The sequence below is a fragment of the Ornithorhynchus anatinus genome, chromosome 8, assembly GCF_004115215.2.
Source record: "Ornithorhynchus anatinus isolate Pmale09 chromosome 8, mOrnAna1.pri.v4, whole genome shotgun sequence".
Taxonomy (NCBI): domain Eukaryota; kingdom Metazoa; phylum Chordata; class Mammalia; order Monotremata; family Ornithorhynchidae; genus Ornithorhynchus; species Ornithorhynchus anatinus.
In genome coordinates this window covers 2559730-2577736 of record NC_041735.1, presented here as the reverse complement: position 1 = coordinate 2577736, position 18007 = coordinate 2559730, and the positions used below count along the sequence as shown (strand labels likewise).

At 49.8% G+C, this 18007-nt stretch overlaps 1 protein-coding gene across 1 annotated transcript in view; it reads right to left on the bottom strand.

Moving 5' to 3' along the window:
• Positions 1–16512, bottom strand: part of MYO1E (myosin IE) — an 86038-nt gene extending 69526 nt beyond the window's left edge. Inside the window, exon 1 of the mRNA XM_029070831.1 lies at positions 16247–16512. Coding sequence (XP_028926664.1) covers positions 16247–16249 — 3 coding nt within the window. The 5' untranslated portion in view covers positions 16250–16512. The remainder of the gene's footprint in view (positions 1–16246) is intronic.
• Positions 16513–18007: the final 1495 nt, after the last annotated feature.

The window sequence follows — 18007 nt, the reverse complement described above, 5'->3', positions numbered from 1 at the left end:
TGGCTCTCTTGTATTGGAGGGGCACGAGGGGGTCTTTAATATAGTTTTATTCCAGGTAATGGCAAGGGCCTTGGCCGAGGCCCTCCCCCCTTTAGACTGTAAACTCGTTGCGGGCAGGAAATGTCTGTTTATTGTTGTATTGTACTCTCCAAGCCCTTAGTACAGTGCTTGGCACACAGTAGGCGCTCAATAAATCCAACTGAATGAGCCCGATGTGGGACAGGGACTGCGTCCAACCAATTCACTTGTACCCCCCCTCAGCGCTTTGTATAGTGCCTGGCACATAGTAAGCGTTTAACAGATACCACAATTATCACTTTTATTACTCTCCCAAGTGCTCAGTACAGTGCTCTGCACACAGTAAGAGCTGAATAAATACCACTGAATTGACTAATTGAAGGAACATACAGTCACTCAGCCATTGGACTTCCAGCATTCCCGATAATTCACAAAGGAGTCTGAGTTCCGGGACCATCCCAGGGATTGGAAGCAACAGAGCTTACAGGATGCAGGGAGAAGAAGTGTTTCCTTCTATTGCCTCTTTATCTCAATTCTCGGATTTCGCCAGCTGTCCTCTTGTTTGGCTATCATGGGAGGCGGGATAGAAAACTAGCCCTCCCGCTCCTCTTCTTCATCTGAAACATCACCCTTAAATAATAATTTCAGTATTTGTTGAGCGCTTACCAAATGTTATTCTAGGCACTGAGATAGTTACAATAATAATAATAATAATAAAGATGGCATTTGTTATGCGCTTACAATGTGCCAAGAACTGCTCTAAGCGCTGGGGTAGATACAAGGTAATCAGGTTGTCCCACGTAGGGCTCACAGTCTTAATCCTAATTTTACAGATGAGGTAAAATGGCACAGAAATTAAGTGACTTGCCCAAAGTCACACAGCTGACAGTGGTGGAGCCAGAATTAGAACCCACGATCTCTGACTCCCAAACCCGTGCTCTTTCCACTAAGCCACGCTGCTTCTTGTATAAGGCAAGGCAAACAAGGCACATAAATAAGTCACACTCACTGCCCTACATGGGACTCACAGCCGAAGGCGGGAGAATGGGTAGGGAGTCCCCATTCTACAGTTGAGGAAACTGACGCTCACATGGGGCCTAAGGTCACCCAGGAGGTAAACTGCAGAGCAGGGATTAGAACCCAGGGCTTCTGAATCCCAGGCCTGGGTGTAGATGACAATTTCTCTCTCGCCCTTCAAAGCCTTATTGAAGGCACACCTCCTCCAAGAGGTCTTCCCTGACTTAGGCCCTCCTTTCCTCTTCTCCTTTTCCCTCTGCGTCACCCTGACCTGCTCCCTTCATTCATCGCCCCCTCCCAGCCCCACAGCACTTATGTACATAACTGTAATTTATTTATTTTTAATATTGTCTTGTCGCCCTGACTAGACTAAGCTCTTTGTGGACAGGGAATGCATCTGTTCTATTGCCTTCCGAGCACTCGGTAGTGCTCGGTATACAGTAAGTGCTCAATAAATACGATTGAATTGAATTTCCACTAAGCCATGCTGCTTCTCTCAATTTCCCCTAAATGAGAAATTTCCTCCTCCTCCTCCTCCCCCATGCTGCTTACTACTTAAGGCCCCCAGAAGGCACCTCCTGGGTAGGACTTTTCAATTTTGAGCTCCCTTTTAGCAAGACCCTCAGCAGCAGGGTGGACATTTTGAAATGCCACTGTGTAATCCACTAAACCTAAGATGGGTGGGGAAGGGAATTCATTGTTAAGGGTTCCAGGGAGGCCGCATTAAGCCTGGGCAGACGTGGACCTTTGGATATGACAGAGCTGCCCTTCGAGGGCCTCGTTTTTTACGGTATTGGTTAAGTGCGTACTATGTGCTAGGCACTGGTGGACACAAGCTAATCAGGTTGGTCACAGTCCCTGTCCCCCATGGGGTTCACCGTCTTCATCCCCATTTTACAGGTGAGATAGCTGAGGCACAGAAGTGAAGTCACTGGCCCAAGGGTGTCGGCAGACAACGGATTAGAACCCTGGTCCTTCTGATTCCCAGGCCCACGCTCTATCCATTAGGCCACACTGCTTCTCTGATCCGGCTGCTGTCGGCCTCCAGGGACCCTCGGACCTGCCGGGAAGCTTCCAAGGATGGCAGCGAGGTAGGACGACAGGACTTTTTTTAAAAAAAAAAACAACTGGTGTTAGGCACTTACTGAGTGTCAGGAACTGTACTAAGCACTGGGGTAGATACAAGTTAATTAGGTTGGACAGAGTCCATGTCCCACATGGGGCTCACATCTCTAATCCCCATTTTACAGATGAGGGAACTGAGGCATAGAGAAGTTAAGTGACTTCCCCAAGGTCGCACAGCAGACAAGTGATGGAGCTGGGATTAGAACCCACATCCTTTGGACTTCCAAGCCCATGCCATATCTACTAGACCATGCTGCTCCTTTTGGGTCTGAGGTCAATCTATCTGTCGCATTTATTGAGTGCTTACTGTGTGCAGAGCAGTCACACTGACTGAAGGCTTACTGATTCCCAGGCCTGTGCTCTTTCCACTAAGCCATGTTGCTTCTCTCGACTCCCCCTGAATTATCTCCTCTCTCATGCAGAGCACTGTACTAAGCACTTGGGAGAGTACAATATAACAGACACATTCCCTACTCACAGTGAGCTAAGCGCTTGGGAGAATACAGAGTTGGTAGACCCGTTCCCTACCCACAACGAGTTTACAGTCTAGAGGGGTGCACCTGTCACTCCGACAGGCGGGCAGCTCCACACGCTTAGACTGTGAGCCCGTTATTGGGCAGGGATTGTCTCTATCTGTTGCCGAATTGTACATTCCAAGCGCTCAGTCCGGTGCTCTGCACATCGTAAGCGCTCAATAAATACTATTGAATGAATGAATGAATGAATTCTCCGTCTCGTCCGACCGACGCTCACCCGTCAAACCTCAGCTTGGTGGTAAAATTATATTTTCCCCACACCAATCTGGCCGTAAGCAGAAATCCCCTTCTAAAAAAAACCCAAAAAACTCAACACATCTTGCACTTTCCAGACCCTGCGGTGACCCCGGCATTTTGAAGATCCTGACTTCCCAAATTTTGACTTTGCATTTTCCGGCTGGCCAGGGCCTGCTAAATAAACCTTGGCTCTTGGCGGCGACTGCTTTTTTCCACCTCAAGGACCTCAGGAACTCTAAACAACAGGGGGCGGGAGGGGAGGAAATGGGGGAGGGCGGGAGGGGACCCCAACGGTCACCGCCAGTGGCGATAGGAGCTGCTGCCCTGCGGAGAGAGTGTGCCAGGGTTTCATGGGATTCGCTGCCTTGGCACAAGCTCCCCTTCTCCCCGCCTCAGGGACCCAATTATCCTTGAAAATCTCTTCACAGATGGTCCAATTGCCTCCCATCCCCAATGTTTCTTCGACGAGGGTCTACTTCCACCTGCTGAGAAACAGGGAACAACTAAGCCCTGTTCTCTGGCTCCTCCCTGGAACACAGGCGGCAGCATTGTCCAACCACCGCATGGTACCCGGCTCCAGAAAGACTGGAGTTAGCAACAACACAAGTGCCTGTCACACAAATTACACTTCTCTAGAGGCTGGCCGGCCTGTCCTGAATTTATTAAAAAAAAACTATATGAGGGGCGAGGAAGGTCATTTTTGGTGAGTGACTTTATAGGGAGTATTTTTTCCTTCATTCACTTTTATATTGGGGTCTACACCGTTTCGTCACTGACTATAAATGGGCTGCATTATCATAGAGGGGGAAAAAATGAGCCAATCCCGCCCACTGAGGCATATAGATTTTAAAGATGATGTCATGGTTGAGTCACTCCATCATTCCGACTGTGGTTACCTCCTATGCCTTGGGTCGAAACCTCCAACCTAGGACGGTCTTACGCAGAACAAAGAATGTTATTAGACGAAGAGAGCGGAGACGGGACGCGTGGGCTTCGAAAGATGCTCTGGGTTCCGAAGAGTTGATTTGGTTGTGTAGAATGAGACTGGGGTCACCAGATGGCTCTGACTGAGTCATATACATTTTTGTTACGGTACTGGTTATGCATTTGCTATGCGTCAAACACTGTTCTAAGCGCTGGGGTGGGTACAAGTTAATTAGCTCTCCCCCATGGGGCTCGCAGTCTAATTAGGAGGGAGAACGGGTATCCCCATCTGACAGATGAAGTAACTGAGGCTCAGAGAAGTGACTTGTCCAAGGTCACAGAGCAAGTAGTTGGCAGAGCTGGGATTAGAACCCAGGGCCTTCTGACTCCCAGGCCCGGCTTCTCTCTGATAGGCCACGCTGCTTCTCAAGAAATCACTCTCTTGGCATCCCAAAGCCCTTTCATGTCATCACGTGTGACGGCTTATTCTGGAAACTCCTTGAGGGGCAGGGATTCTATCTACACTAGGGATTGTACTTGGATTTGTACGCTTTATTCACCCTTTCTTCAGCCCCACAGAATTTATATCCATATCCCATATGCGTAATTTATTTATTTATATTAATATCTGTTTCCCTTCTAGACTGTGAGCTCGTTGTGGGCAAGGAACGTGCCTTCCAACTCTGTTTTACTGTACTCTCCCAAGCACTTACTGAAGTGTTCTGCACACAGTAAGTGCTAAATAAATAGCACTGATTGATCTAGGAACTTTATTGTAGTTCCTTTGATGGACTGATTGACTGAACTCCACATGGATCAATCAAACACCTAGAGCTGGAACAATGCCTAGAAGTCAACCTTTTTTTCTTTTAATTGTATTTGTAAAGCGCTTACTATGTATCAGGCACTGTTCTAAGCGCCGGGGTAGATACAAGCTAATCGGGTTAGCTCTGCCCTAAATCCCAGTGTCAAGCTGGGGCTCGCCACCTTCCAAAAATCTCCAGGTCAGGTTACCCACTTTTCCTCAGAAACCCGTGCCAGTCTTGAACTAAAATTCTGATGATGATGAAGATGATGGTATTTGTTAAGCGCTTACTATGTGCCAGGCACTGTACTAGGAGCCGGGGTAGATATAAGCAAATCGGGTTGGACGCAGTCCCTGTCCCACGTGGGCTCGGAGTCTCAATTCCCATTTTACAGATGAGGTAACCGAGGCACAGAGAAGTGAAGTGACTTGTCCAAGGTCACAGAGCAGACAACTCCACCTTCCAGAAAATAAGCAGTTGGGTGGATCTATAGTAATAATGGCTTTTGTTAAGCACCTACTATGTGCCAAGCACTCTTCTAAGCACTAGGGTTTGGACACAGTCCCTGTCCCACATGGGGCTCACAGTCTCAATCCCCATTTTCCAGATGAGGTCACTGAGGCACAGAGAAGTGAAGTGACTACCTCTGACCCCCAAGGCCGGTTCTTGCCACTAGGAGCCTACTACATTCCCATCCCAGCAGAAGGACCTGGTATTCTCCCCTCCAGTCTTCCAGGGGCTGGCAGAGAGAATGTCTGCTTGCAAGAGACAACCAAGGGACTCTTGTCTCTTTTCCAAAGAGACCCAGCTCTCCCCCTCCTGCAGGGGAGGAAGAGAACGCATCTCACTTGCTCAGAAAGTCATTCTTTAACGATAACCTTATCACCACAGCACTTATGTACATATCTGTAATTTCATTTATTTGTATTAATGTCTGTCTCCCCACGCCTCTAGACTATAAACTCCTTGGAATCAGGGAATGTCACTGTTGATTGTTATATTGTACCTTCCAAAGCACTTAGGACAGTGCTCTGCACACAGTAAGCACTCTATAAATACGACTGAATGAATGGACTGAATGAATGCGCATATCGAAAAGTCGAAGCATCACTGAAATTCGACCAAATGATCTTTCGGAGGACTTTGATCCGACAACTGAGAAGCTCCGCTGCAGAGATATTTAATTGTAAAATGACATTTAACCTCTAACACCCTTTCTTTGTTGGGCTAAATGTCAGGCTCAGTCAGCAAAATTAATGAAACGAGCCAGATGGCATCCACTAACAGAGAGTCCATTAATGTGCCCGTCTTCAACGAAATGCAAGGTACAGCACGGAAGATAATAGGTGGAGCCAGGATTAGAACCCAGGTCCCAAACCTCAGGCCCGTGCTCTTTCCACTAGGCCACGCTACTTCAGATAGAAAGAACTTTCACGAATTCTTAAACTACATGAATCCTAATCCTCTAATCACGAGACAACAAACTACCTCTTTGGTTTAGCTGGACATGAACACATGGTGCATCGATACCAAGAAAGTGCAGCAGGCTGAGTGAAACCTGAATTGTTTCTCAATTTGATATTAAAGGAAACAATCAATAAATCAATTGTATTTATTGAATGCTTACTGTGAGTAGAGCACTGTCTCAGAAATTGTTTCTCCCTTTTTTTTGTCCACCATGGGATATCAAAAAAGCAGGAATGTCAAACTCCATTTGGCGCTAATACTAGGGTCGAGGTGTTGGTCGATTATCTGAAACTCCCATATTTCTGACCAATCTTCTCCTTCCTGCCAATCCCCCTACAATAGTAATAATTGTGGCATTCGCTCAATGGATAGTAGCATGGCGCAGTGGATGAAACACGGACCTGGGAGTCAAAAGGTTGTGGGTTCTAATCCTGCCTCTGCCACTTGTCTGCTGTGTGAACTTGGGCAAAAAACTTCACGTCCCCATGCCTCAGTTTCCTCATCTGTAAAATGGGAAGACTGAGAGCCCCATGTGGGCCTGCGACTGTATCTAACCCAATTTGCTTGTATCCATTATAATAATAATAATAATTCTGGTATTTGTTAAGTGCTTACTATGTGCCAGGCATTGTTCTAAGCGCTGGAGTAGATTCAAAATAAACGGGTTGGATACACTATGTGCCAAACGCTGGGGAAGGTACAAGCCAATCAGGTCAGACACATGGAGTTCCCAGTCTAAGGACTGGGAGAGAAACAACTTAGGTTCCTTGAGGGCAGAAGACCCACTCTGTTGTATTGTACTCTCCCAAGCGCTTAGTACAGTGCTCTGCACACCGCAGGTGCTCAATAAATACGATTGAATGAATGAAACCAATCCATCTCTTCCACCTCCATCCACGCCTCCACCATCCAGGTCTCCCTCCCTGTCTCCGGCCTCTCCCACCACTACGACTCCCCCATCCCTGCCCTCCCCTGACCCTTAAGTGATGAACTAATTGCGGTATTTGCTCAGCGCTTACTACGTGCCATGCACTGAACTAAACACTGGGATCGGTACAAGGTAATCAGGTTGGACGCAGTCTCTGCCCCAACCAGGGTTAACATTCTAAGGAGGTGGGAGAACAGACTCTAAGTCCCCATTTTACAGATAAGAAACTCGGGCACAGAGAAGTAAAGTGTCACCCAGGGTCACACAGCAGAACAGGGATAATAATAACGATATGGATGGTATTTGTTAAGCGCTTACTATGTGCCAAGTACACAGTAGAACCCAGGTCCTCTGACTCCCAGGCCGCTGGTCTTTCCACCACCTGGAGGCCCATCCCAGGAGACTTTCCTATTCCTCCCTTCCCCTAACAGATCTTTTTTCCCGCCTCTTTCCACTTTTAACTGCCTGCAAATAACTGCTCGTTCATCTTCTCCAGTTTTTCCCGGCCTCTCTGGTGACACCTCTTCAGATCCTGGCCCCGGGGTGAATACAAGGGGCTGACAAACATCTAAGTCCTTTGAGATGCGAATTCCTCGGCCCCTCCCGTCTTGTCTTGAATAACAAGGGCTCTCGATCAGAAAGTGGCCCACCTAAACCACTTCTCTTCCCTCTTCCCCCACCGCTGGGCAGGCCTGAGAAAAAGGCCTGGAAGCTATACTTCGAGGACATTCCCAAGACCTGTAGACTGTGGGTGTGCAAGCATCCTGGTTCTGCCACTTAATAATAATAATAATAATAATCATGATGATGGTATTTGTTGAGTGCTTACTATGTGCTGGGGTAGATACCAGGCACAAGCCCAAGTGGGGCTCACGGTCTTAAGCAGATGAGGTAATTGAGGTGCGGAGAAGTTAAGTGACCTGCCCAGAGTCACGCGGCTGACAAGTGGCAGAACCGGGATTAATAATAATAATGTTGGTATTTGTTAAGCGCGTACTCTGTGCAGAGCACTGTTCTAAGCGCTGGGGTAGATATAGGGTAATCAGGTCGTCCCGCGTGGGGCTCACAGTCTTCATCCCCATTTTACAGATGAGGTCACTGAGGCACTGAGAAGTGAAGTGACTCGCCCACAGTCACACAGCTGACAAGTGGCAGAGCCGGGATTCGAACCCACGGCCTCTGACTCCCAAGCCCGGGCTCTTTCCGCAGCAGCCATTTGTCTGCTGGGTGACCTTGGGCAAGTCACTTTGCTTCCCTGGGCTTCAGTTACCTCATTTGTAAAATGGGGATTGAGACTGTGAGCCCCATGTGGGACAGAGTTTGTGTCCAACTGGATTTGCTTTTCTCCATCTCGGCGCTTACTCAGTACAGTGCCCGGCACATAGTAAGCGCTTAACAAATACCAATTATTCTATCAGTGGGCCCCAGACTTCTCTAAGGCTCCAGGACCTTCCATCTGACAACTGGGATTTCCTTATCTCCGCCATCTGGTTGCTTATCCATTCTTCCGATAGCATTTAGCAAGTATCTACTATAATAATTATAACAATAATAATTATGGTGTTTGTTAAGCCCTTCCTATATGCCAAGCATATACTGGGTGCAATATAACAGAGTAGGTAGACATGTTCCCTGCCCACAAGCATCTTACAGTCTAGAGGGGGAGATCTAGGAATAAGAGCAAGGAGAGGGTTGAACATTTTCAGAGATCGCTCTGTTCATTTTCCCATCTCCTGGAACAGTCTTCTCCCCAAAGCACTCCTCCTCACCACATTTATGCAATTACCTCACTCCCTTCCTGCTCAGCCCAGGTTAATTGTTGACTCTTTCAGGAAGCCTTCCAGGATTAGGTAGGAGGTGAAGCACCTCAGGGGCGGGATTACAAGTGGGGAGGAGAGTGTGCATCAAGAGAAAGATATTTGTTCTTGGGTCCCCTTTGAAATGCCGATTCTGTGTGTCTGGTAGAGTTTCAAACACAAGATTGGGCTCTTTAACTACTGGGACATAATAGGCAGGTTTGGGAGTCAGAGGAGGTGGGTTTTAATCCCGGCTCCGCCTCTTAGCTGTGTGACTTTGGGCAAGTCACTTCACTTCTCTGTGCCTGAGTTACCTCATCTGTAAAATGGGGATTAAGACTGTGAGTCTAAGTGGGACAACCTCATTACCTTGCATTTATTCCAGCCCTTAGCAAATACCATTATTATTATTATGAAGAAGAAGAAAAAGGTTCAGGTCAAGCCAGTTGATCCAAGTGGCATCTCTAGATAAAAATAACTCCCAAGTGTGAGTGCACGTGTGTATCTGCATGTCTAGCTGTCTTTTGAGTTGAAAGACGATGAACTCCAGACCGTAAACTCCTTCGATTAACCATTCGTATTCACTGAGCCCTTTCTTTGTGCAGAGCTGGGCTGTAAACTCACCCTTTAGACTGTGAGCTCGTCCTCTGAACTGTAAACTCACTGTGGCCAGGGAATGTGTCCGTCTGTTGTTGTACTGTACTCTCCCAAGCGCTTAGCTTAGCGCTTAGCTCTGCCCAAAGTAAGCGCTCAATAAACACGATCGACTGGCTGGCTGAGAGAGCAAAAGAACAGAGCTGGTAGGCATGTTCCCTGCCCAAAAGAAACCTACAGTCCAGAGATCCTTGTGGGCAGGGATCATGTAAACCCATGGAGGGGCCTGGGCCCACAATGAGTTGACAGTCTAGAGGAGGAGACGGATGTTATTATAGATATATAATTTATAGATATGTACATAAGGGCTGTGGGGCCAGTCCCCTCGATGGTTCTAATCCCGGTTCTGCCACTCGTCTGCTGTGTGACCTTGGGCAAGTCACTTCACTTCCTCTGTGCCTCAGTTCCCAGTATAAAGGAGATTAAAGCTGTGAGACTGTGACCCCCACATGGGACAGGGACTGCATCCAACTTGATTTGCTCGTATCCAGCGCTTAGTATAGTGCCCGGCACATAGTAAGTGCTTTCAAAATACCATCATTATTATTATTATTGTTATTATAAACCCGGTGTAAACTCCCCGTACATCACGAGCAGGTCAACATTTACTCCTTCCTCCCTGAAGTCACAAATTCAGAGAAGGAAGAATGGAATGAGACAACCGTGTCTGATCGGATTCGACGGTAAACTCAGTGAGAGTGGGGATTACGTCTTCATCTCTTGAACTCTCCCAAGCACTTAATACAGTCCTCTGCACACAGAGCTCAATGTGTGTGTGTAAAATATTATATATATTATTATATATCGCTACGTTATACATGTATTATATATTTTATCGATTGATCTTGTATTTGCTCAGTACTTAATAATAATAGTAATAGTAATGTTGGTATTTGTTAAGCACTTACTATGTGCCGAGCACTGTTCTAAGCGCTGGGGTAGACACAGGGGAATCAGGTTGTCCCACGTGGGGCTCACAGTCTTAATTCCCATTTTACAGATGAGGTAACTGAGGCACCGAGAAGTTAAGTGACTTGCCCAAAGTCACACAGCTGCCAAGTGGCCGAGCCGGGATTCGAACCCATGACCTCTGACTCCAAAGCCCGTGCTCTTTCCACTGAGCCACGCTGCTTCTCAATAATAATAATGTTGGTATTTCTTAAGCGCTTACTATGTGCAGAGCACTGTTCTAAGCGCTGGGGTAGACACTGGGGAATCAGGTTGTCCCACCTGGGGCTCACAGTCTTCATCCCCATTTTACAGATGAGGTAACTGAGGCACAGAGAAGTTAAGTGACTCGCCCAGAGTCACACAGCTGACAAGTGGCAGAGCTGGGATTTGAACTCATGACCTCTGACTCCAAAGCCCGTGCTCTTTCCACTGAGCCACACTGCTTCTACTTGGTACATGGTAAATGCGGAATAGATAGCATAATCCTCAGACTATTTGTATTTACATTTACAGCCCGGGCCAGGGGTCAGAGGATCTGGGTTCCAATTCTGGCTCCACCACTTGTCTGCTGTGTGAACTTGGGCAAATCACTTCTCTGTTGCCTCAGTTCCCTCATCTGCGAAATGGGGATTCAATACCTGTACTCACTCCTGCTCAGACTGTGAGCCCCACATGGGACCTGCTTATCTTGTCTCTACCTTGCTACCTTGCCTCTTGTCTGCTGTGAGAAGCAGCGTGGCTTAGTGGAAATAGTACGGGATTGGGAGTCAGAGGACGTGGGTTCTAATCCCCGCTCCACCACTTGTCTGCTATGTGATCTTGGGGAAGTCACTTCTCAGTGCCTCGGTTAACTCATCTGTAAAAGGGAGAAGCAGCGTGGCTCAGTGGAAAGAGCCTGGGCTTGAGAGTCAGAGTTCATGGGTGCGAAGCCCGGCTCTGCCGCTTGCCAGCTGTGTGACTTTGGGCAAGTCACTTAACTTCTCTGTGCCTCAGTTACCTCATCTGTAAAATGGGGATTAAAACTGTGAGCCCCACATGGGACAAATTAATCACCTTGTATCCCCCAGCGCTTAAAACAGTGCTTTGCACATAGTAAGCGCTTAACAAATACCACCATTTTTTTTTTAAAGACTGTGAGCCCCACGTGGGACATCCTGATTACCCTGTATCTACCCCAGTGCTTAGAACAGTGCTTGGCACACGGTAAGTGCTATAATTATTATTATTATTATTATTACCCCAGCACTTATAGTGCTCAGCATCCTATAGTAAGTGCTTAACACATTTATTATTATTACATTTATCCACTGCACATTCAGTTATCTTGACTACTCTTTGGTACAGTTTTTAGGTCTGTCTCCCTGATTAGAGAATAATCTCCTCGTGGGCAGGGCACTCGTGACTTCTTTGTTTTGGACTTCCCAAGAGCTAGGTACAATTCATTGCACCCAGTCGGTGTTCAATGAATACTACTTATTAAATTCTGTGAGTGGGCAGAAGAAGATAAAGATCTGGCATGCTGATGGGACCTCTCGGGCAATAATGACAATAATTATAATAATAATAATTGTGGTATGTGTTACTATGTGTTAAGCACTGCTCTAAGCGCTGGGGAAGATACAAAATAATCAGGTCAGACATAGTCCCTGACCCACATAAGACTTACGGTCTAAGTAGGAGGGAGAACTGGTAGCGAATCCCCATTTTGCAGATAAGGTAACTGTGACACAGAAGTAAAATGACTTCCCCAAGGTCACACGGCAGGCTCATGGCAGAGCCGAGATTAGAACCCAGATCCTCTGACTCACAGGCCCACGGTCTTTCCACCAGGCCAAGCCGCTTCTCTGATCTGGCTGCTCACCCGTCAAGGAAACTGGAAGTAGTAGGAGGGAGGTTCTGAAAGACAGGATGTGACTCGCTTCCCTGTCAGGCATGATTTAATCACGACCCTTGACTGAGCATTAGGGGACTCTGAGCAGGTGGACAGGCATTCGTTCCCAATGCCACACAAACCAAAGACCCCAAATGACATCTACCGGAAGGCTTAAGCTCATGTGAACAGAGAAGCAGTGCGGCCTAGTGGATACAGCATGGACCTGGGAGTCAGAAGGACCCAGGTTCCAATCCTGACTCTGCTACGGGCTTGCTGGGTGACTCTGGACAAGTCACTTCACTTTTCTGTGCCTCAGTTACCATATCTGTAAAGTGGGGATTAAGACCGGAGTCCCATGTGGTGTATGGACTGTGTCCAAACTGGTTAGCCTGTATCTATCCCAGCGCTTAGAACAGTGTCTGGCATGTAGTAAGTGCTTAACAAATACCGTTAAAAAAAACAACAGTAAAAGTACAACACCCTGGCCACCGTCCGATCAGAACCCTATTGCTTGGATATTTCTTGACTTCGCACCCTAAACAACTTGGAAGCAATGTGGCCTAGTGTTTAAAGCACAGCCCTGGGAGTCAGAGGACCTGGGTTCTAATCCCAGCTCTCCCACTTGTCTGCTGTGTGACCTTGGCTAAGTCACTTCACTTCTCTCAGTTACCTCATCTGTAAAATGGGGATTGACATGGACAGCGTCCAATGTGATGAGCTCGTATCTACTCCAGAGCTTAGTACAGTGCCTGCCACAGTGTAAGTGCTAACAAATTCCACAAAAAAAACAAAAACAAAACTGGGAAAGGCTAAACCAGTTCGGAGGCTTTTAGTCCTTTCAGCCATTTCAGCCATGGATGATGTAATCCCCCTGCAGAGTTAGAACAAGGTTTGGGGCACCGTGAACGTGAAACCTTTTTACTGTAGCCATCAATATTAACAACAGAGGTTGAGGCCGGGTTCTGCTCCTGCTCCATTAGGGATGAGCGGGCCGAAGTCCGCCAGGCAGCCGAAAAATCCATTTGGCTTTTGTGAATTAAACCAAATCAGACTGGCTGTGGGAACGGCACCCCTTTCTCGGGACGGCCAGCTGTTCCAACTCTCCTGGCAGGGAATCCTGGCCGCAGCTACCATGTCTGACACCCAGATCGGCCCCTGGCTGCACGCAGCCTTGCCCATTTGCAGCGATGGGAAAAAAAAAAGTGCCCGCTCCAAAGTTGGTTACGTACCCCTCCTGGCCCGGGGATGCCAAACCCAGAGAAGCCGCCTACTGAGCTATTGCAACAGGATGCCCACCCACCAGCCTCCTTAAGAGCTATGAATCCCACACCCATTCTCAGCACTTCTACTTGATACGGATTTCTTTTTTTTTAAAATGGTATTTGTTAAGCGCTTACTATGAGTCAGGCACCATACCAAGCGCTGTTCTATGGTTTAGTTTACCTATCTCGTCCCGACACATCAGTCTTTCTCTCCACAATTGTGGGTGGTTTTTTTTTTACTTTTTAAACGGTATTTTGCTAAGCACTTACTATGTTTCGGGCACTGTATTAAGCACTGGTGTATATCCAAGATAATCAGGTTGGATGGAATAAATGTCCCACAAGGGGCTCGCAGTTTTAATCCCCATTTTACCTGTGAGATAACTGAGGCCCAGAGAAGTTAAGCGGCTCGCCCAAGGCCACACAGAAGATATGGGGCATATCCGGGATTAGAACCCAGGTCCTCCGACTCCCAGGCCCATACTCTTTCCATTAGGCCATGCAGCTTCTCATATCTGTCTTCCCCAATTAGTCTGTAAACCCCTGCGGGGCCCGGGTGTTTGGAATCCGGTGAACTCTCCCATGGTCCTAAAACAGAGCTCAGCTGACGAGATGGTGATAAGGATGATGTTCATTCCTTCAGTCATATTTATTGAGCGCTTACTATGTAGAGAGCACTGTCTGAAGCGCTTGGGACAGTTCAATACAATAAAGAGACGCATTCCCTGCCCACAACAAGCTTACAGTCTAGATGTGGGTACAGGGTTGAGATGCTCTGTATTCACCTGCTTGGCCCCAGCAGACACGGGGCTGAATTCAGAGCTTGGTCCTGGAGGGGTCGGCAGGGTATTGAACGCGGGTTCCTACGAAAACCCTCATTCATTCAATAGTATCTATTGAGCGCTTACTGTGTGCACTGTACTAAGCGCTTGGGGAAGTACAACACAACAATAAACAGTGACATTCCCTGCCCACAACGACTGAAAAACTGACACGGATAAAAAGGAGGGAAGGGTGGATTTTCCATCTCTCTTACGCTGGGATCTCAGAAGCCTCCTGACACTACCATTAGGGGAAAAGGGATTTTCTATCAGCCTGATGCTGGGATCTCATAAGCCTGGACACTCAAATAATAATAATTACGGCATTTGCTAAGCGCTTACTATGTGTCAAACACAATTCTAAGCATTGGGGTAGATACCAGTAATCGGGTTGTCCCAGGTGGGGCTCACACTCAATCCCCATTTTACAGATGAGGTAACTGGGGCGCAGAGAAGTGAAGTGACTTACCCGAAGTCACACAGCCGACAAGGGGCAGAGCTGGAATTAGAACCCACGTCCTCTGACTCCCAAGCCCGGGCTCTTTCCACTAAGCCACGCTGCTTCTCACTACCATACCCAGCTGGCAATTGAGAGAGAGAAACAATTCCAAGAATTCCAACACCCCAGGAATGTCACTGACACAATTCCTGAACCCAATACAAGGTGACTGACTGCTTGAGGGGGCCCGGTCCCACGGGCTCCCAGTGTGAGTCAGGTAAGGTTAATTTCCAAAGACAATTCGGGTCAACACTCCTTTGGGGAAGCGGAGAAGAAGCGCGGCCTACTGGAAAGAGCCTGAGAGTCCGAGGATCTGGGTTCTAATCCCCAAACCGCCACTCGTCCACTGTGTGACCTTGGGCCGGTCGCTTTGCCTCTCCGAGCTTCGGTTCCTTCATCCGTCTGACTGTGAGGCCTGTGTGGGCAGGGATCGTCTCTATTTGTTGCCGAATTTTACTGCCCAAGCGCTCAGTACAGTGCTCTGCACACTATAAGCGCTCAATAAATACGACCGAATGGAGGAATGAACGAATCTGCAAAAGGGGGATTCACTACCTGTCCTGAGCCCCGTGGGGCACTCGATGGCCCTGCGTCTACCACAGTGCCGGACACCTAGTGAGCGCCCTCTCTACCGGAGGGCGGATACCGCTCCGAGATTGCAACCAGGGTGCAAAGGTCAATTCTTTATTTGGGGGTTAAAAAAAAAAAAGGCTCGTTTCCCACCTTGGGGGCCCTAAAAAGAAGCCTTGTCCATTTCTCACGCTTTGGCCTGGCAAAACGCTGCGACTTTCCCCCCCACTCCGTGGCTCTCTCGTGTCCACCCCGGCGCTCGGTACAGTGCCCGGGACATAGTAAGCGCTTAAGGCATCCTACAACTATTGCGATTTCTACATTAAATTCATTCGATAGTATTTATCGAGCGCTTCCAGTGTGCAGAGCACTGGACTAAGCGCTTGGAATGGCCAATTCGGCAACAGAGAGAGGACATCCCCGCCTAATAAATGGGACCCCTCACCCCGTCCCTCGCCGGGGACCCCGTTTCGACGATCGTCGACTGTGCAGCCGGCCGAGATTTGCCCCCTCCGAGCTTCGAGCCCCTCCTCGTGCCCCTGCCAGTCCTTGGCGCCCCCGGGGTTCGCCCCCCTTCCCTGTGGGGTGCCCACCCCGTGCCCGCTGCGCCCCTGGCAGGCCCGGCCCCGTGGCCCGGGGACGGCCCCCCAAAAGTTTGGAGAGTTGGAGAAAAGTTTCTTCCCCTTCGGGGAGGGCCGGGCTGGCGCCCCCCGGCCCTGCCCCCGCCCCCCGCCCCCCCCAGGACCGGGTCGGACCACTGACCATGACGCCTTCTCGCTCCGGCCTCCGCGGGGGGCCTCCTCCGGCTGCAAAAGTTGCGGGTGTTCGGGGGGGAGCCCCCCCAAAAAGCGACCTCCTTCCCCTCCCGCCCCCCCAAGTCCTCGGTGGCAGGCTGGCGGCCCCCCTGGAGGAGGAAGCGGCCGGGCCGGGCCGGGGAAGGACCCAGGAGTCCGGCCGGGCTGCGGCTGCTGCGGCCGCCCAGAGATCCGGACCTCCGCCGGCTTCTCCCTCCTCCTCCTCCTCCTCCTCCTCCTGCTGCTGCTGCTGCTGTTGCCCCCTCCCCTGCTCTGCCAGCCCCTCCCCTTTCCTCCTCCTCCTCCTCCTCCCCCCGCTCCCTTTCCCGCCCCCTTTCCCTCCTCCCCTTTTCCATCCCTCCTCCCTTCCTGCCTCCTCCCTTTCTTCTCCTCCCCTTTCTATCCGCCCCCCCCCCGCGCCTCCCTCTTCCCCCTCCCCTAGTCTCCCCTGCCCTTCCTCTATTCTCCTCCCAGTCTCCCCTCCCCTTCTCTATTCTCCCCTAGCCCCCCTCCCCCTCCCCTAGTCTCCCCCCAGTCTCCCCTCCCCATTCTCTATTCTCCCTCCTCCTCTATTCTCCCCTCCCTTCTCTATTCTCCCCTCCCCTAGACCCCCCCTCCCCCTCCCCTAGTCTCCCCCCAGTCTCCCCTCCCCCTCCTCTATTCTCCCCCCAGTCTTCCCTCCCCCTTCTCTATTCTCCCCCCTCGTTCTCCCCTCCCCCTCCCCTAACCTCCCTCCCTCTCCCTTATTCTCCCGCAGTCTCCCCCCCCTTCTCTTTTCTCCCCCCCACCGTCCTCCCCTCCCCTTCTCTAATCTCCCCTTCCTCTCCCCTATTCTCCCCTCCCCCATCCTCCCCCATCCCTTTATTAACAATAATCATCATCATCATCATGGCATTTGTTAAGCACTTACTAAGTGCCAGGCACTGTACTCCCCTGTCTCCCCTCCCACTTTGGCCCCCCCGTCCCTTTCTCCTCCCCCTCCCCTTTCTACTTGCCCCTCCCCTGCCCCCTCCCTTCCTTCTCCTCCCCATCCCCTTTCCGCCTCCCTCTTTCCTTGATTCTCCTCCTCCTCTGGCCACCCGCCCTCTTCCCTTGGCTCCTCCCCGTCCATCCATTCATCTGTCTGTCCATCCACCCGCCCGTCCATTCGTCCGTCCATCCATCCTTCCGTCCACCCACCCACCCATCCATCCATCCATCCATCCATCCATCCATCCATCCATCCATCCATCCATCCATCCATCCATCCTTCTTCCCAGACCCCAGCCCAGGGCTAGGCAGTCCTGGGTCCAGAGGCCCCTGGGACCTGGTGGCCACCTTGTCTAGGCGGAGGCCAACCCCGGCTGACTCTTCTCAGAGCTCCCGGACATCTCCAAGGGGAGCTCGGACTCTTTGGTCCATCGGAAGCTCGTGGTGGACACGAATTTGTCTCATTGCTGTTCTGTGGTACTCTCCCAAACGCTCAGTACGGTGCTCTACACACGGTAAGCTCTCAGTAAATACGATTGAATGATGTTGATGGTTTTTGTGAGGCGATTACTGGGTACTAGCGCTGGGCTGGATACAAGCAAATCGGGTTGGGCACAGTCCCTGTCCCACATGGGGCTCGCCGTCTCAATCCCCATTTTACAGACGAGGGAACCGAGGCACAGAGACGTTTAAGTGACTTGCCCAAGGTCACAGAGCAGACAAGCGACGGAGCCGGGATTAGGACCCATGGCCTTCTGAC